The 21,517-nt window shown below is 36.4% G+C and overlaps 1 protein-coding gene and 1 long non-coding RNA gene across 2 annotated transcripts; both read left to right on the top strand.

Annotated features, from left to right (window-relative positions):
• Positions 1-2,273: 2,273 nt before the first annotated feature.
• LOC307165825 lies at positions 2,274-17,311 on the top strand. The gene is made up of 3 exons (XR_013822549.1): positions 2,274-2,351; positions 3,422-3,449; positions 17,233-17,311. It is a non-coding gene; the product is annotated as an uncharacterized lncRNA (long non-coding RNA).
• A 1,779-nt stretch (positions 17,312-19,090) lies between these two features.
• b3galt1a (UDP-Gal:betaGlcNAc beta 1,3-galactosyltransferase, polypeptide 1a) lies at positions 19,091-21,479 on the top strand. The gene has a single exon (XM_079883812.1). It carries the CDS (start codon positions 19,171-19,173, stop codon positions 20,155-20,157), a length of 987 nt encoding a protein of 328 aa, XP_079739938.1. The 5' UTR covers positions 19,091-19,170; the 3' UTR covers positions 20,158-21,479.
• Positions 21,480-21,517: the final 38 nt, after the last annotated feature.

Genomic DNA, 21,517 nt, shown 5'->3' on the forward strand with positions numbered 1-21,517 from the left:
TTTTAAAACTAAGTTGAAATAACACGACCTAACAGCTTCAACAGAATAATATACTATCGAATAACAACATTATAGCTCACAGTAAGGTTCTCTTTAAAGGTTAATAAGTTATTGTAAAAAAAATTGTTTCCCTATGGAGAAAATGACAGGACTTTTTACTTCCGGAACCCGACTGTAACACTCTATAGTGTGACATGTTTTAAAACCTGTGAAAATCGGAATGCAAAACAGAATTAAGGCAAATATCTCAGTCAATTGACAAAAGAAAAGCTTCATTCAAAGAACATTAGTATAACTGAATATACAGCAACATAGCCACTGTGGTATTGTGAACTCTGAAGTAACTATCGACAGACTGACAGCAGAAGGTCTGGACTCCATCAGCAGCTTTTATTGGCCAAGGACCACCCATGAGGACGTTTGAACGACATGTAAAGAAACCAATCACAGTTCATTTTGTTCAGTGTCATGTTTAGTGGCATTAAGATAAAGTCCATATGATAACAGCCCGGCGTGCAATTCATTCAAGAACGTCTAGCAAGTTTACTTCAACAATTATGCTGTGAACTTCCCATACTTAAATACAGCATTTTGTTGATCCCGATAAGCGCTTATTACACACACGTCTCCGGTAATCCTGGAGAATTCAACCAATCAAATGATGACTCTGAAACTACTAAAGTGTTTCCTATTTTGTGTTGCCATATACACCTGACGTTTAGTCAACGGTCTGTGGGCGTGACGTTTGAGGCTGAGACTTCTATGGGTGCTTCTCAATACTCAAATTGATGCTTCCTCGTTTCCTCACTCCTCCCTCCTCCAGGCCGTTACCTGGAAACCAATTGGATTCAGCCATCTTAAAGGACATCTCAATTCTCTAATTGTACCTCAAGGAAGCGAGGAACGAGGGGTGAGGAAGCTTCCAGAGGAGCTATGAGAGAGGATGCACAGGTGTATCCTATAAGGAAGTCTTTCTTTTCGAGAAACCTGACGCACATATAAATTCTCCTCCCACTTCACATCTGTCACAATAATTTTAATTTATGCTTTACCTTTGCAGTTTAAATAAACCATATATCACAGATATATCAACAGGGCATCTGAATGATTTGCCCTGCATCTGTTATTTCTTAAATAACTGCTTTATCTTTATTATTTGTTAATTTCTTAAATAACTAAACTTTAACAACATAAGGGCAGATCCTTTGAGCGCAGCTGATGAAGCTTTGAAGTGACGCTTGACTGATCAAGAATATTCCAACATACAAATAAGATTTCCTTTGACTCCTCCGTCCTCATTTTCTTTCCGTGCATCCTAGGGGGTGGAGCTGAGACGCGAGGAAAGGAAGTGAGGATGCACAAATAAAAAATGAGAAGCACCCTATGACTATATGACTACAATGACTTGAATCAATATGCTTCTTAAAGGAATAGTTCACCCAAAAATTAAAATTGTGTCAATATTTACTCAAGTTGTTCCAAACCTGTATGAATGTATGAAAATTCCATAGTAATTTGTTTTTCCATATGGCCACCAAATGTTTGATTACCCATATTCTTCAAAATGGCTTATTTTGTGTTAAGCAAAGAAAAGAAATTCATACAGGTTTGGAACAACCTGAGGGTAAGGAAATGTTATTTTAATTTGGGGTGAAATGTCCCTTTAAATGAAATTGCGTTATTTACCTCAGAGCAGCCAGGTGTCCACCGATGGCCATTTAGGAATGTAGAGAGACACTTAATCATATCTATAGTCTTTGAATCCACATAATTCACTTCTTTTAAAGGAATAAAATACAACTTGTATCATTTATCCTTTGTATCCTTGTACATTAGAAAAGCACTTGTCTGAAAAAAATGGCTGGCGTAATAGTTGCTAACGAATTGGTCAGGTTTTTAAAGCAGCTATGATTATTATTACTGTACTTCATAGATATCATTTTACATTTTTACAAATACGTGGATTAATATAGGCTACAGTCAAATAGACTTGTCATGTAACTTTAATGTATTAATTTGCTACATTAACTATCGTAAGTGGTATCTGGTAACTTAACAATGAAAGGTAAATTAATTCAGTAATCAGCCTTGCCTTATCAAAAGCAATCGTCATCTTCACCTGATGTCTTTGTAGAGAGAGGCTGCAGTAAGAAGTGAGGGTGTAGTACCGGTTGGTTGGCACTGGTTCGCCTCCTGCGGGCTGCTGATTGGACAACGCTCTATAACCCTATGCAGCGCACCACCACCTCGCAACCATTCGACCGCTCGCTCGTTCACTACACAGTCCATTCGCTTTGAGCTTTGCAGACAAATGGCTGGATTTCCCCAAGGCAGATAATCTGACCGAAAAGGTAGGTTGCCTCGCATTGCCACGTTTTAGTTTACCGAGTGTGTCGAACTGCGTTTGTAGAGCGTCCTTTTCTTTAAGGTGAGAGGAGCAGCGCTACAATGATCATGTGATGTTATGTTTGTGGTTTTGGTTGAAAGGAGCGATGCACAAAGCAGTCTCTGCGTATATTTTGTGATCTGTTATTAAGAGACCAGCATACATCTATTTTCATTCGTAAATATTATAAAATTGTTATGTTGCTAATATATAAATCACTAGCATGCAGTCCAAAAGAGACTATTATTATCTTATGTGTATATATATATATATATTTCTCATGAATAATAACCAAGGGGACCAATCACACATTTAAATCCAGTGTAAACTGTAAATCTAAAAACAAGTGCATCACATCTGTTCAATTCACCTAGCATTGATTTCAAACCTACAAAATAGTCTCTGAATTAAAATCTATTTTTCCCCATAAAGTAAAAAAAAAACGTGCATTATCATAGACTGTTGCAGTGATAATGTATTTTTATAGGCCAACCCAGAAGTCTGGTTTCCTCGACCAAAACCCAATAGGATTTTTTTTCTTTGGCTTTTGGACACCTGCAAAAAATAAGCTCTAATTCTTGCACAGTTTGTTCATCATGATAATCTTCACAAATTAACAACTTTTATGAATTTTGAAGCCTAAATACAACATAGGCTATAAACGATCTACACCATGGTCGCATGACTTAAACGTCACCACCATTAGGCTTCCTACAACTTTTTCAGTCTCTTTTTAAAAACATTTTTTCCTGAAAGTGTGTGATTCTAAACACAATACATAAACCATCGTATTCCATCAACACTGACATATGGTTTAACCCTGTGAAAAGTGTTTTCGTAGTTGATGAGGCTTTAAAAGGATAGTTCACCTTACTCAAAAATGAAAATTCTGTCATCATTTACTCACCCTCATGTGTCATTAAAAACCTGATTTTTTTATTTATTTAACTGGTTCAACATTGGACCCCATTGGTTGTCATTGTATAAATATATATAAAAAAATAGTTTCAAATGATCTTCTTTTGTGTTTCACAGAAGAAAGAAAGTTTGTAACGAGACGAGGGTGAGTAATATCTCTTTAAGTCTTTGGTGTAGATCCTAGGGCGAGAACAGCATGGGAAAGCAACAAATTGTCAATAGTATAATCAATATTGTGAAGACGGTTTTGTGTTCAAATGAGATCTACACCCCTGCCTGGAGGCCATATTTACATTTCAGATGATGAGGCTTTTGTGTGACACTAGGTACTTTATATGGAGCTTTTTGAAATGAGTGCTGCTATGCATCATATTGTGCAGTTTGAATGGAGGCCATCCTACAGATCTGACCTCTGTCAGTCTGTCACTTTTTGTTTAGTGTAGAGAGATTAGTTATTCATGAGGCTGTTGGCATGCTCTTAATACAGTCAGCTTTTCTTTTATCTTTTTTTTTACCATGATTTGGGTGGTTGACATGCTTTTGATTAAGTGCTTTTGGGGATTAATTCTGTTGAGCTATAGCAATTACACCCTCCTGCATAATCAAGAAACTTTTATGGATACTTTAAAGTTGTACTGTAGCTAATTTAAGTTTTCTCATCCCTGTAAGCTGGCATGACATGACATTCCAAAAGGTATAGAGAGCATGACTTAAATGACTTTTACAGTAAATATTTAGGGCCCTTAATAGCGTATGTCCCTCACCCTGAGGCCCTGATATAGCACATCTGTCTGAGCACCTAATTTCTTTTTTGATTACACATTTATAGCTAAATGATTTAGTTACATTCAAATTTTACTTTCAATGCATCTACATCTGTCAGTGTGTTGTGAAGTGAAAGGTATAAATTTCCATTCCTATGTATTTTCCCTGACTTTCTCTTGCTGACGAATAAGTTTACTGCAGTACTGGTAATATAATGTCATTGTATTAGTTGTGTGTGTGCGTGTGGTTTTGGTAAACCCTATGTTTTGGGGACCAAATGTTACCACGAGGATAGTAATACCAGAAATGTTTTGGTCCCCATGAGGAAAACGACTTCTAAATCTTTTTTTATTTTTTTTGAAAACATAAAAATACAGAAATGTTTCTGTGATGGGTAGGGTTATGGTTAGGGGACAGAATATACAGTTTGTACAGTATAAAAATCATTATGTCTACGGAAAGTCCTCATAAAACGTGTGTGTGTGTGTGTCTGTGTGTCTGTGTGTCTGTGTGTCTGTGTGTGTGTGTGTGTGTGTGTGTGACTGTGTACCTGTTTTTCTTCAACCTGAATGCACACAGACTCATGGGGACTCGTGTCACAGTGGGGGACCTAAATTGCGGTCCCCATGGGTACACAAGCTTATAAATCATACAGAATGAGTTTTTTTGGAAATGTAAAAATGCAGAAAGTTTTCTGTGATGGGTAGGTTTAGGGGTAGGGTTAGTGTAAGGAGATAGAATATACAGTTTGTACAGTATAAAAACCATTAAGTCTATGGAGAGTCCCCACAAAGATAGTGAACCAGACATGTGTGTGTGTGTTTGATTTCTATCTAAGTAGAGCAGCTTCTCTCAGAGCAAAGGGAGAACAAACCCACTTGAATACCAATTACACTTTCTTGTTTAAGCATTTCTTATCCACATAAATATTGAAATAGTGGAGAGTATCTTATTTCTAAAGTGCAGTTGAAACAGTTCTGATGTATATCAAAGCATTTATTAGAACCCAACAGGCTACCAATAATGTTAAATACATTTACAATACAGAAAGTGATTCATTCATCAACACAGCTGACACAGGTAAAAAAAAACTTGGGCGAAAAAGTCCGCCTTAACATTCTGGTCCCGCTTCGGATGCCACGATGCCATCAAGGGGTATCTCTGGTCGTAATCAGTCCTTCACTGACCAATCAGCATTCATTAGCAGAATGTTAGCGTGTTATGTGCAACAACAACTCAACCTGTAAGAATTCGAAAGGACATAAGTACTAGTTCATTCTACTTTCGACCTATAACCCATGTTGAACTTGCAAAACCTACAATCAAATCTGAGATTTCTCAATGGCAATCTGGTGAAAGACAAATTTAGCCGTCTAGCTCCATAGACTCCCATTCATTTTGCACTCATGGGCGATCGCCCCCAGTGGAACTCTTGTGGAACTACAACCAAAATTCGGTACAATAGGACTTAATGGGGAGTGGCCAGGCTCTCCGTAGACGGGCTCTACTAAGACCAAACTTATTTAAAAAAAAAAACGAACACTTAAACTTAAATCAACGTGATAAAAACTCCCTAAAATGACAGAAAACATCTTTGAAAAAAAATATTTTTTAGTTTAGTTTAGTTTCCATCGCGTCCATTAGACTTCATGGGGAGTCGGGCTTTATGACCTATACTGGGACCAGCCACCGGGGGGCGATCGAGCCGCTTTGGCTTTACTTTTCAGCACTTGTGCGGCAGGCTTGGTTTAGACCAGAGAATGTCTAATATGGCGAGAAGTTTCACTCTCACTGCACTTCCGGCTTCTGAACTGGTTGCAGTTCCACTCTGATTCCATATGAGGGCGCTCACAGGACGAGTGCAGAATGAATGGAGGTCAATGGCGGTATACCCCTCAAAATCCACTTTTCTCAGGATATAATTTTTTGTCTAGTAATTTGAATGTTGTATTCGAAAGGAGATGCAAAGAAATTACACATTGCTGGGTGTTAGATTTTTTTGAGTCACTTATTTGCTTTAAAAAGTCTTTCAAAATGTCAATGACGTCAGAATGCTGACGTCATTAGCAGAATGCTAGCGTGTTATGGGCAACAACAACTCAACCTGTAAGAAATCAAAACGACATAAGTACTCGTTCATTCAACTTTCGACCTAAAACCCATGTTGAACTTGCAAAATCTACAATCAGATCTGAGATTTCTCAACGGCAATCGGGTGAAAGAGACAAATTTAGCCGTCTAGCCCCATTGACTCCCATTCATTTTGCACTCATGGCGATCGCCCCCAGTGGAACTCTGGTGGTACTACAACCAAAATTCGGTACAATAGGGCTTAATAGGGAGTGGGCAGGCTCTCCGTAGACGGGCTCTGTTTAGACGAACACTGAAGCTGTTGGGAAATAATGATGTATTTTTAACAGCCGCAGCTTTCTCAGATCGGCTTGGTTTGGATTAAAACTTCATGTTACGATGAGTTTGGAAAATTCGTCACACAGTAAACATCAGAATATACCTTCTCCTGTCTATAAAAATGTCAAAATTTTTTAATCTTATTGCGGACACTCATTTTAGGTGACGTTTGTTCAACTCAATGACCACAGTACATTGAAAGTTAACATAACCGGAAACAAGTGAGATGTGCTATTTCCAAACGGAAGTGCGTCACGAAGCTCAGTGCAAGTGGTCCAATATTGATTCACATTTTTTCAACTTGAGCTCTGCTAAATGTAAATGTGGGATTTAAACTAATTGACTTTATAGGGCTAATGTGTTAATTTCCATTTTTTTATTCTCTGAGGTCATTGTATATTATTTACTAACAATATGCTAGTAAACAATCATACAACGCACCAGGGGCCTGTACCATGATGGTAGTTGAACAAACTCAGGGTTACAGGATTAGTTTTGAGTTGACAAAACCAAACCAATCCAACCAGGCTTTGTTGGTACTATGATGCTGATCATCAACTTTCTCTGTCAACTCAGGCTTTGATCCTGAGTTTAGGAGTTTAGGTGTGACATCATCAGTAGCGAACAGCCAATCACATGCTGAGAAAGAGTGAAACTGAGATTAATTTCTCGCGAGAGAAGCTGCGCGATTCACTACAGAATATTACGAGATTGAAAAAATATAAAGAATTTAAACAAATTTGCACAGCAAGAAAATAGCTGTCTATGAAACAGGACAACTAAAATAAAAAGTCTTGCTATATCAGTGCAAGTAAAAGTTGTGAAGTTAGTTTATACATTTGATAAAGGTAGAGAAAGTTTAACATTTAAGCTCACATGTAGTCATTTTATAGCTTTATCTATTGACTCTAAAGCGTATTTATATTACATTTATATATTTATTCAATTAAACTGGGCGTAATAATAATTGATCAACTAAAATTGTACATGTGTGATCAATTAAGGGTACAATAATTACATAAATAACATCTAAATCATACAAAATTATTATTCTTTAATTTGGAGTGGAAACAGGTGGAGTGACTTTATCGCATCAGACATGTGTCACTTTGCTCACTGCTGATTGGTCCAAGTTTGGTTTGCAACCTCTTTCCTGGAGCATAACCTGCCCCGGACCAGGTTAGCCGTGGAGCGTAAGTTACTATGGTGATGAACACTGCTAAAAGCCAAACCACTTTCATGGTGCCTAAAACCCAGGGTTGGCGCAAACTAAACTGAAACGTATCAGGCTAGCCACCTAAACCGGCTTCACGGTATAGGCCAGTGCATTATTCTCTTTGTATTTTAATAAGTCCCCTTTTTAAACCTGGTAACTATGTAAATATGAAATTATGTCCCTTGGAACGTGGCCATATCAATTCAAATTCCAACTCATCAACTGAATTGAATAATCCTGAGCTGGTTTGATTTGGAACATGCATTTTTAGATTTTTTAAAGAGTATGTAATTACTATATCTAATTACATATATACAGTGCTATGCATAAGTTTAGACACCCATGCTAAAGTTGACTAAAAAGAGGAATAAAAAATCATCTTTTGGAAATTGAACTTAATGCCTTAATTAAAAAAAATTAGGAAAAATCCAACCTTTAAGGACACCAATTTTCTTTGTGAATGAATAATGTATCGTAAATAAATAAATGTTCTTCCTTAAAATACAGGGTGCATAAGTTTGGACACCCCTATGTTAAATTCCCATAGAGGCAGGCAGATTTTTATTTTTAAAGGCCAGTTACTTCATGGATCCAGGATACTATGCATCCTGATAAAGTTCCCTTGGCCTTTGGAATTAAAATAGCCCCACATCATCACATAGCCTTCACCATACCTAGAGATTGGCATGGAGTACTTTCCATAAGATCATCTCTCAATGCAAATCAAACCAGCTATAAGGCTAACTAAAATAAAACCATGCCAGTCTCTAGGTATTTTTTATTCCTCTTTTTAGTCAACTTTAGCATGGGTGTCTAAACTTATGCATAGCACTGTATGTATTATGTTTTTGCTATTTGTTTATTTTGAATTGACAATATGAGTGAGTGTGGGGGGGGGGGGACATGTCAGCCATTGCTGTTGAAGCCAGTACCAGGAAGGATACATACACACAGCCTCAAGATTTATTATTAGTGAGAGAATCAGTTTCCAGCATCTGTTTATTGATCAGTAAATCACAGAAAGCCTTACGTATGCAAACACAATTATACACATGACAAATATGCAGCCATTGAACCGAGAAATATGGTTTAGTCTCTGGCAGACATTATTTACTTTCATTCATAACAGACAGAGTCAGTCAGACAGAGAGAGAGAGAAGAGACCAAGACAACATTGGCTGTTTTTTGTTTGTTTTTTTTTTTTATAATAATAATAAAAAAAAGAAAAAAAAAAAAAAGAAAGATTTGCCAGTGGAGTAAGAAAAAATATATTCAGTTCAATTTTTCATTTGAATCAAATTTCTGCTAGAAATTTCTGTCTAAAACATAACCCCCATCCATCAGTATTCAGCTGCCTGTCTAATTTGCCAATAATATGAAGTGTCTGAATGTAAATGTCCAGTTTATATTTAGTAACAGTTGGTAATGCTGCTATGACCCAAAACATATCCAGAATATAGGCTACTGTAGGTAAGAAAACAAAATATATATTTCTTCAGTGTCTCTCTCCTTCTCCCAAAATTGAAAATTTGGTAATCATTTATTCACTCTCGTCATGTCATTCCAACCACCCATGGCTCTTTCTGCCATGGAACACAAAGGAAAGTATTTGACACATATCCTGGATGCTTTTCAATACAATGAAAGAAATTGGAAAATCGTGTGATTGTGCTCGTGTCAGGTCTGTTATGGTTGTTGGTTCACTGTCATGTTTTCATGTCTTTTGTTTTGAAGTTTTCTCATTGTCATGTTTCTTGTCATGTCATATGATCAGGTCATGTGCTTCTTTTGCTCTCGGTGTGTTCGACTAGCCTACTTGACTGAATAACTTTTTTAAGCTTTAATAAGAATACATTTATATTAAATTTATATATTGAAGACTAAAATATATATTTTTTCTGTACTAATGTTCTAACTAATTAGCTCAAAGAAGAAATATGAATAATTAATCATAACTTGTTATGATCAGTTATGAATATTTGAATCTGTTAACCTGCTTAACTTGATATAGCTAAATTACTATTGCAATTAATCAGTTCGTCCAGCTAACACTTTTGATTATTCATTAATTTTAAGAAAAGGTTATTTTCATGGCCACAGAAAAATAATTCTTTCTTAACATGTACAGCGCTTAGAGGATGTAACAAGACCAGAAATCGTTAAATTGACTTTGCGGCAAGCAGAGAATCAGAACCAAATATGTAATGTGCACAAGTTTTATTAACTAAATCACAAACACAACTAATCTAAAACGGAAACAGGGAATGATGCTATGAAAAAGATTCATCCAACCATGAAAAGAACCATCAACCATTTAATTGTTAATTGTACGAGACTTACATTGCCGTTGCAGTAGGGCTGGGCGATATATCGCTTGATATTGTTAGGCTCATCTCGTCAGTAAAGCCGGTTCCTTGATTAGTAGTAAATCGCCATCACCTGCTTTCAGATGGAGCGGCATTCACTACAAAGAGCCGTAGTTAACTGACAAGCTCAGCCATATCGCATTAATTATCGCAGGTGATGCGTCCGCTGAAAGCCACCTGAAAGCAGGTGATGGCGATTTACTACTAATCAAGGAACCGGCTTTACTGACGAGATGCGCGCGATATATCGCCCAGCCCTACGTTGCAGTTAAAGCAGTTTAGTTTAAATCAAGTTCCTGATTTAATTTAATTCAGTGAGTTGATGGCGTTGAAGTTGCAATCGATCTCTCCTGCGTTGAAGAAATGAAGAAGATATGATGAACTTGCACGGTTAGTTTGACTCTGTCATGGTCGAGGAAGTTGCACATGGCTTGATGAGTTGGGCCTGCTGCAACCGTTTCTGATCCCACACACGTACAGCAACAAGCATAAGCAGAGGAGGAACTTGTGTGGAGGCTTTAAATCTCTGAGGATGGCCTGTCCTCCAAGGGGTTAGTGAGCCAATCGTACTTAAGCTTTCGGAGGGAAAGTTTTATGGCTCTTTGTGTTCTTACAGGGCATTTGCATATGTAACTGGATTGGGTGCTGCATAAACATATGATATACACAATCATGCAGGTCATCAAAATACAAATTCTTAGATACCCAGAAAAATATATATGTGATCTTAATTAATCGAATAATAATAACACATTCATCACATTCAGGGAAATGGGAGGCATGATTGTATATGTCTCGAGTGATTATTCGACTGAGTAGGAATAGGGTACATTTCTATCATTCTATAATTCTATCATGATGCATGTATAGAACAAAATGCAATACAAGAGACACCATACCAGACAGTAATAACACATACATACAATGTCCTGGGATGCATGTTCATTTATAGATCAGTTCGTCTATAAATTAATGCAGGAAAGTCTGTTTTAAGGGCTATGGGTCTTTCCTATGGCCTGATTCAAATGAGCTCTGCATTCTTTTAAATCATAAAACCACGGCAACCAGAGGCCTGGTTCTATTACTTTTGGGGGTTGTAACAGACACCTTGTTTTGTGGTCGGTGAGGGGTTTTAAAGATTATTTGTTAAATATAACAAATACCTTTGTCTGATTTGTCTCAGTCGTTTTAGGTGCTTAGTGGAATTTAAAGGATTGCTTAAGGAATACTTGATTAAGTGAAGTCTTAACTGACTGGGCAGCAAGGCAGACAGAAAGTCACACTGTATGGGTTTTGAATGACAAGAGAGTTAATGATGACAGAATTAAACATTTTGGGTGAACTATCTATCCATTTAAAGATGAAGGAGAGAGAAATTACCAATAGATTGAGAAGGATACAGGTATATATATATATTGTGGTCTTAGCGGCCATGAAACAATCTGGATAGTTTTCTGGACACAGCTGTGCATATTGTGAAAGATAAGTACACTTTTGCATACTTTTAAAATGAGTACTTATTCTGGAATTAATTTAAAAGAAAATACTTTGAAAACACTTTAGAACTGTGAACTAATTCTTTAAAGCATGCACAAAAGACTGATTTAATGTTTAAATGTACTTAAAGCAAAACATTTAATTTGACATTATTAAAAAGTGATTAAAAAAAACTGTACTTAAGTGTGTTGAGTCATGAAAGTATATTCTCTTTAAGTACATTTAAGTGGCATTTTATTTCATCAATAATATATAATCTGTAATTACAGGTTTTTTTATATATATACTTTTATGATTTGAAATACACTCGAAGTGCACATTCAATACAATTAAGCACAAGTTTTTTTCACAAGGATATACTCAGAGGAAATGGTTAATGACCCAGAAACAATTTCATGCAAATTTACTGCTAGAGAGAGACACACAAACATGCACATTGGGTTTTCATGTTTTATGGGGACTTTCCATAGACAATGATTTCTATACAGTACAAACTTTATTTCTATCCCCTAAACCTACCATGTACAGAACATTTTCTGCATTTTTACATTTTCAAAAACATCACCTATGATTTATAAGCTGTTTTCTTCATGGGGACCAAAACATTTCCCCACAAGGACAAGGATTTTGAATATTGCCATCTTTGTGGTAATGTTATGATTTGTCCACACACACACACACACACACGCGCGCGCGCACACACACACAGCTCCAGGAAGTACAGGAACTAAATCAGTATGTAATGTGCATCACTTCAGAGGTTGTTCTTTAGCTTACATACTGTGGCATTTGCAGCATTTTGCATGTATCTGACCTTTTTAAAGAAAAGGACAGGGAGGCTGGTGTTGATCTGATGCAAAGAAGGGGGAATCAAGATGAAGAAAATATTGTTTGTATAGTGGAGACTCTTGCACTCTTGTCTAGGACCAAAACCCATCATTCTATCTATCAATCAATCAACAAATCTCTTTCCATTCTGCCATCATCCTTTGCTATTTCTACTTACACTGATTTAACATACCTATTAATAAACATTTTATCACATGCCTGTAACCTGATTTTACAGGTAGGCCTAGATTAGAAAGTGCTGTTTGTCTGTAAAAACGGTAATTTTTTTAAATATGATTACATTTTAAAATAATTGTTTTGTATTTTATTATATTTTTAAAATGCAATTTATTCCTGTAATGGCAAAGCTGAATTTTGAGAGGCCATTACTTCATTTTTCAATTATAAAAAGATGTGTACAAATATGTGGTTAATTTTGTCATGGTGTTTGTCCCCGGACTTTTATCTTACTTCCTGTCCTGAGTGCCATGTTTGTAGTTTGTTGTAGTTTTTCCCGGTGATTAGTCCCTGATTGTTCCCAGGTGTGTCTTGTTCGCTTGCTTCCTCTGTTCTTTGTTGGTTGTTGTCCTTCCATGAATGTCGTTTGTACTATAGTTTTCTGTAGCATTGCATAGACAGTAATTTTTAAAGTTAAAGTCAAATTAAAGTTCTAATTTGATTTATCTTTCACAAAAACCTGCTGTTATAACAGGGGTGTTTAGACTTTTTATATGCACTGTATGTTAAGTTATATGTAAGTATTTGGCAGACTCTTTTATCCAAAGTGACTTAAATGGCATTCAATGTGTACCCCTTTATTATTCCAATATTTTTTTTTTATTGAAAAGGTGGAAGAAACACTTCAGTCCAAATTGCAGAATATCTTTAGTATGTGTGGCACAGGGTTATTATTGTTACCTGGAACAATTTTTTTTTTTTTAAAATCATTACTTGAAATAAAATAAGCATTAACTGAAATAAAATATTAAAAAAGTAAACTTATTTCTTTTTTTTTTTTTTTTTTCTTTTTTTTTTGCAGCTATTTGCCAAGGCAACATTTCTAATTTTTGTTTAGTTTATGTTGTTAAAGGGATGGTTCAGAGTAAAATGTTTGGCTCGAGGTCATGGTGCAAAGGACCCTAGGTTGAAATTACTCCGAACCATCCCTTTAACTAAAGCGAAACACTAAAACTTAATAAAAATGTAAAACCAGAAAATAAAATCTAATTCAGAATATTAAGAAAAACTATAATAGTACTGTACACTATATATATATATATATATATATGTATGTGATACTAAAATAACATTGGTGTGGCAAATTATGCTTGGTGTCTTATGTGCTGAAGATGCTTTATACTGACTAACACAGAAAACAGCAGTGGCCCAGTCTCTCCGGTATCTAACCAAGGTTAATCGAGGTTCATAGAAACATTACAGGCCAGAAAAAAGGATGAGTCGCTTTTCTCTCCCAAGTGAGGTTCAGAGGGAGCGGACAGGCTCGCAAATTGCCTCTGGCTCTGCTGTTGGAATCCTTCCCAGACATTTGCTGCTGATGTTGTTGTTTGTTTTTGGTCTTTTGTGTTTTCAGGTGCATAATATCTGCTGAAGTGCAATTTTGTAATAGAGACAGATAGATCTTTTCACCAGGTCTGCCTTTAGTTTACAGTCCCACCCGCAGCACCATCTGTTTTAATATGTGTATTTTTGTGGGGGATTTCATTAAAAAGTAGGGGAGACCGGGAACTGATGCAACAGGGGATGGTTGCAACATGTCATTTTTCTCCAATCAGAAAGAAGCTGCACATGCGCAGTTAGACCCTCCCCCCACCAAGAAGACAGAAGACATATTCAACATCTGCTGCTGCATTTATTGAACAAAACTTGTTTTGGAGGTATGAAAGTAAATTTTTTCATGAGATGTATTTTTGTCATACTGTCCTGACATTTTGTATGAATTAATCAAAACTTAGTTTGAATTATTGTTTTGTTGACTTCTAAGTGACATGGTTATTAGCATGTGTCAAAGTGTGTCTAGCAGGAATATTATGTTCTGTCATGGCTGATAGGGTTGGGGACTGTTGCAACAAGTTATAAATTGCATGTTTAATAAAAGTTTGTTGCATTGCAAATTGTTCAATTCTTCCTGTCTGACACTGAAATATGGAGAGATTGAATAGCATCTGTAACACCACACTGAATCTATGTAGACCTATGTTCTACACATAAACAATCAAAACTCAATAACTGTTATTTGATAAATATGACTAAATAAATAAATAATAGGCTACAATGATATTATTGTATAAATAAATAAGACTATAATATTATTGTAGGCCTAAAACAGTTAATATTTTCAGAATGCTATGCTCATTGAGACAAAAAGCTAAAGTTAATTAGTGAAATTGAAGGTATTTTTAACATGTTGCAACCGTCCCATGGTTGTGTTGCAACTGTCCCCTGGGTTGGGGTGAGTTGCAACATCTGGCTTCTTCCATTCAAATAAATACTGTTTACGATATATCATATAATCATCTTTAATTGGTATGGGTAATTAGCAGACAGATGCAAGTTTAATATACAAATTTGGTTGGTCTAGTCCAAATAGTCTCTGAGTAACTGAGAGAAATGCAAAAAGTGTTGCAACCGTCCCCGCCCGGTCTCCCCTATTCTTTTTAAATGTGCTAAAAAATTCATTTAAATTCAAAGGCCAATTTATAAAGAGAGCCATTTACTTCATTCGTCAATGAAAAAACTGTTTGAGCAAATCGAATGAATTGATGATTCAGTGACTTACTGGCAGTTTTAGTTTCTTAGAGTATGATTTCATCATATATGTTCTTTTTTTTTTTTTTTATCATATTTTGGGAATAGTTTGCCCAAAAATGAAAATTCAGTTTATTTACATTTACTCACCCTCATGTTGTTTCAAACTTGTATGACTTTCTTTCTTTTATGGAACCTAAAAGAAGATATTTTGAAGAATGTTGGTAACCAAACTGTTTTGGTCTGTATATATATATATATATATATATATATATATATATATATATATATATATATATATATATATATATATATATATATATATATATATATATATATATATATATATACCAATTCAGATGCAGCTTCTGAAAAAAAAATCATGGCCATTGTAGCCTAAAAGTCTATGTGTAATAAATTCTATGTTGAATCAAATAAAATATTTCTTTCTAAAGCTACTTTTTGTAATGTCTTTTTAGTGCTTTTCTCATTTAACACAATAATGACTTTAAATCATCTTTTTGGGGTAATTTCTCACATCATGTAATTAATTAGATAAAAAAATGAATCGCTTGGCAGCCCGATAGATAGATAGATAGATAGATAGATAGATAGATAGATAGATAGATAGATAGATAGATAGATAGATAGATAGATAGATAGATAGATAGATAGATAGATAGATAGATAGATAGATAGATTTATAGAATTTTATAGTTTAAAAAAGGCAGCTGTGATTGTCAGAACTTTACGGTACAAAAAACACAGTAGCAAAATTTTAAAAGACAACCAGCACCATAAAAATACAGGTGGTAATGAGAAAATCATCATGTTGACTAGTTCATCAGTAATTTTCCACACACACACACACACACACACACACACACACACACACACACACAAAAACAGTAGCTTTTCCACAAGTTAGGTAAATACTAATATAGCCTATAGAAGGTGCATGGTGTCACACACAAATACACACCATCATCACAAACACTAAAATACACAATAAATATTAATTTAACAAAAGATGTGACATAAAAGTATAATGTACATAACTAATAACAAAGCACTAAGAAGAAACATTTAATTGACGAAAACCCATCAAATGGGTTCTGTCACACAGAAAATTCTAGGAATGTCAATTTACTTTTTTTATTGTAAATTACATGACGACTTGTTCTTTTTCACTTCCAATATTGTACATTTAACAGTATTTTCCTGTAAAATGACATGAAATGTCTGATTAGATCTACAGATTTTGACTGTATAGAGTAAAGCATCTTATATAGTAAACCAATTGACAGGGTTTTACTATTATTTTAATTTTATACTATTCATTTTATATAATATCCTGGATATATAGACATGGTTTTATAAAGATTATACTGAAGTCCATAAGATATTTACTGTACATGTCTAATTCTAACAAATGTATACTTGCATACAGTTTATTTTTGTAAGTATTATATTTATAGAATTATCTGTCTAATAAATCAGATAAAGTACAGTAACTGGAAAACCTAAGATGCTGAGAGGGCTATACACTGAAAAAAATGATTTGTTGAATTTAATCCATTTTTTTATGGTAAGTGGTTGCACACAATTGATTTTAGCTATATTTAAACAAATACATTCATTTGAACTAAAATTGATTAAGTTCAACTTAATGCATTTGTTTAAATGTAGCTAAAATCAATTGTGTGCAACCACTTACCATAAAAAAAATTGATTAAATTCAACAAATCATTTTTTTCAGTGTAGAATGATGATCATGTGATATCAGGGGTGTGTGTGTGTGTGTGTGTGTGTGTGTGTGTGTGTGTGTGTGTGTGTGTGTGTGTGTGTGTGTGTGTGTGTGTGTGTGTGTGTGTGTGTGTGTGTGTGTGTGTGTGTGTGTGTGTGTGTGTGTGTGTGTGTGTGTGTGTGTGTGTGTGTGTGTGTGTGTGTGTGTGTGTGTGTGTGTGTGTGTGTGTGTGTGTGTGTGTGTGTGTGTGTGTGTGTGTGTGTGTGTGTGTTACAGTACATACAACATTCAGATACATTTAATTTTTCTATATTTTTCTGTTTTTCTATTTTAGATTCGCTTTCACACTCAAATCTGGGAAGACAACAAACCCCCTAAAGAGGACAGCTTGGCATCCTGCTGCACCTGAACTGAGCATCTCTATCCACTCCACCCTATATGCTTTATTAATGATGTCGGAACAGACGCAATGCAGTGATGATCCACAGTGATTAGAAGGTCAATCATAATGAAGTGGATTCAAATCTCAGCAGATCAGAAGAGTATAGAAGCTTCTAGAAACATCTAGAACAGTGGTTCTTAATCATTTTGACTCAAAGTCTGCTCATTGTCTAACACAATTTTAGATGGGATATTTCTATTAGAATTATGAAAAAGCTGTCTTGTTCTTAATTGTTTTTATAAACAAAAATAGATACTTAATGGGGGGGGGATATATGATTTATAGATTTTATGTATTTTTAATCATTTTAATAAAGTTGAATTGTTTTAAATTATTAGTAATATTATTAATATAAATTGTATTAATAATAATAATATATTAATTTTAATAACTGGTTGCACTTTATTTTACAGTACTTGCACTTACATGTACTTACCTAAGAAAGTACTGGTTAATATAAGGTAACTACATGTGTTTAAGGGATACTTCACAGATTTGCATTAAGCTTTGTATCAGTTGAAACCCGGTAGTATTTTCGAATGACCGTGCTTCCCTCCCTCATGTCCCCCTGAGACGAGAGATTTCTGTATTGTGTGTCTGGAAAAAACCTCCGATGACACAAAATTCGTCATTTTGCGTCATCTGAGGCTTTTTTGGCCAGAGGCTAGAGACTACAGCCAGTAGGAGGAGCTCGTTCCGCATGTTTTCAACCCGCCCACAGGGGGTGGGATCTCACGATAAAACCCCGTCTTTTCAGTTTCGAGTCAACTATAGACCTTATGCGCCAGAGAAACGAGGACGCCGCCATCTTTAGAATATTGTCTTTTAACTTCCGTTTTTGCGGTCGCTCTGTATATTTCTATGGCATTGCTGTCCAGGAGTAATTCGCTTTTGAAGTGGATTTACTAAATGTAAAGTTAACGAAAGTTATCATGAGGACTGAGATGTTTAAAGCAGATAACTTAACAAATGTCAGTCGACCGGGAATATTTTAAAACGAGCCGTTCATTAATAAACACGCAGAATCGCTGTGAAAATACAGACCGGAAGTCAAAAGACATTGAGCGCAGTGCTGAAAAGGGGCGGGGCTACATAAGGTCTATAGCCTAGTTCTATCATTTCTTCCAATACTGCCCTCTGTAACCGGTAGGCATGGTTTGGGAGTGGCCTCGTTGGGCAGCGAATCAAGTGCAGTTGTATTTCATCCACATGAGCCAAAAATACATTTTATGGCTTTTCTCAGTCTAGAAGGCACCAACTTCTAGAATAATTTCACATTTCTACTACATAAATGACCCAATTTAAATACACATTCATCTTTCCAGCGGTGAAATATCCCTTTAAGATTAGGTTTCGGTGAAGGCTCAGGGTTAGTATCTAATTATTACCTAGTTATTTTAATTACTATAATAAGTAGTATGTACATGGGGAACAGGATTGTAAAATAAAGTGCTACAAATAATTTTTAGTTATGCCTTGGAAGTTTGCTGATGCACCTAATTGGTCCTGGCCACTTGGTTGAGAACCACCGATCTAGAATGAGAACGAGTAAAGAGAATGCTTTCTTTGTCCTTTATCTATAACTGCATATGAAAGAACATAGATATCCATTTAAATAACAAGAGATAATTGGTGGCATTTGGTACATGAGGAAAATGTTGAGTAATGTTTGTGTTTCCAGAACGAATACATCTGAGCAAAACTAAACCAGCACTGACATCAAAAGATGGAGGGCTTGTGCTCATTTGAGCCATGTTTTCCAAATAACTACACGTGATTGGCCTGTGGGCTGAACACGTATGATTGGCAGGTGATCCAGCCACTGACGAGATGCCATCCAAGGTGTCATGCCTGTATTTGCTGACTGTGGTCTGCTGGGCCAGTGCTCTGTGGTATCTCAGCGGCTCCCGGCCCTCAACCGCCTACGTGGGTCAGATGACCTTCGTCCGCAAACCGCTCCCGCGGCTCTCGAAGAACGACACGCTCAGCAATATCCGCACGCGTACTCTGAACCCACACAATTTCAAGTTCCTCATCAATGAGCCCAAAAAATGTGAAGGCACAACGCCCTTTCTTGTCCTCCTCATCAGCACCAACCACAAGGAGTTTGACGCCCGGCAGGCGATCCGGGAGACGTGGGGAGATGAGAACATATTCGGCGATGTTCGCATTGTGACGCTGTTTCTTCTCGGGTTCAGCACTGAACCTGTGCTCAACCAGATGGTCGAACAAGAGAGCCAGATCTTCCATGACATCCTAGTCGAGGACTTTGTGGATTCCTACCACAATTTGACCCTGAAGACTCTCATGGGGATGCGGTGGGTGTCCTCATTCTGCCCAAATGCACAGTACGTCATGAAAACCGACAGTGATATATTTGTCAACATGGACAACTTAGTGTTTAACCTGCTGAAACCCAACACCAAACCAAGGCACCGCTTTTTCACGGGTCGCGTGATAAACGGAGGACCCATACGTGATGTTCACAGCAAATGGTTCATGTCTAGAGAGCTCTACCCTGAAAGCAGGTACCCTGCTTTTTGCTCTGGGACTGGATACGTGTTCTCCGGAGACATGGCGGAGCTGCTCTATAAGACCTCCTTACATACGAGACTCCTACATCTGGAGGATGTGTACGTGGGACTGTGCCTGCGGAAACTAGGCATTCAGCCCTTCCAGAACAATGGATTCAATCACTGGAAAATGACCTATAGTCTATGCCGCTACCGAAAAGTGTTGACTGTGCATCAGATTTCACCAGAGGAGATACTGAGAATATGGAACGATATGTCCAACAAGAAACATCTCAAATGCTAACAAATAGTTGAGGAATATGTTGATAAAACCTAAGACAATATGTGATACTGAAAAAAATGGTTATTTAGTGGTGTTTACAGGACTATTTAGGGCTTTTCACATTTGAAATAGTAAATCGTGGGTCATTTTAAACCCTGGGGAAACAGATTCCTGGGTTATCTTGGTTCTTAATCCTGGGTATTCATTTAAGCTGATGTTTCACACTGTACATAGACCTTATTCAGAGCATCACCACGACCGGTCTGAAAGCTAGGCTGTGAGGGATAGGCTTACCGTGTTTTCAAGTGCACCTGCTGTAAAAAGCTGTATAGCTGCTAGGTCACATAATTTTCCACAGCTCATGTTGTTTGGAGTTTTTTGTCTACTGAAATTTCTGGGAATGATATTTTTTGCAGTGTTTTGTCAGCAGAACAATCCAAAAACTCATTAAATAACAGTACAAGCCACTGAAGAGATAAATGTCTGTCCCTCACAGCCTCACTTTCGTTCCCGTTAAAAATCGAACATGGCGCTGCTTTGAATAAGGTCTATTCCTAAACCCTGGGTTAACGTTCTTATTTGCGGTGTCAGTGTCATTGATTGGACGAACGCACGCAGCACGCGACCTGTTTGCATAAAGGCCTTGCGCATTCTATATTAGCGGCTGTATTATCAAGTTAATATTGAATGGACTTTTCAAACTATAAAAGGTAAGAATGAAACGGTGTTTCATGTCACCATTTGACATTTTCCCCTCAAACGCTGAAACATAGCCTACAATTTATACAAGTGTTATGCGGTGTTTCTGTGACTGACAATTGGCACCGTAATTAACACTGCAAAAGCGGTGCTAACCCTGGCTTGCTCCAGAGCAGGGTTTCATAACCACGGGTAAAAAGCAGTAGACCTACTTATCTCGCTTCTAAATTACAAGTGTGAAATGTCCCTTTACCTGGGGTTAAAAGTGGGGTTTAGAATGAGGATAAACTGGGGATAACTGCAGTGTGAAAAGCCCTTTTGTGACCCTTCAGGTCTGATAAAGCAATACAGTCTGTATCCTCATGAAGCTGATGTCAGTCTGTAGGGTAGGGTCAAACTGAAGTATTTGCAATGGTAATAATGATTTTAAACAGGTTTGCATATTTACAAACATTATTTATACCAGGCCGCTGTGAATTGCTTTATAATAATAGTACCAACTTTCAAATGAACAGTATTATATGAGAATTTACTATCACAAATGTCTGTCATAAACTACATTTATTCTGTATATCCTTCTCAAAATGAATGATATCTATAGATTAACCTACAATAATGCATATGTATGTGTATTAAAGCCTTTGCAAAGCAGTAGAGCTCAGTTCTATAACTGTGAGTAAAG

This window comes from Squalius cephalus, assembly GCF_949319135.1.
Source record: "Squalius cephalus genome assembly, chromosome: 10".
Lineage (NCBI taxonomy): Eukaryota > Metazoa > Chordata > Actinopteri > Cypriniformes > Leuciscidae > Squalius > Squalius cephalus.

Coding starts and splice junctions, on each gene's coding strand:
- b3galt1a (XM_079883812.1), top strand. CDS start 19,171: ATGCCATCCAAGGTGTCATGCCTGTATTTGCTGACTGTGGTCTGCTGG.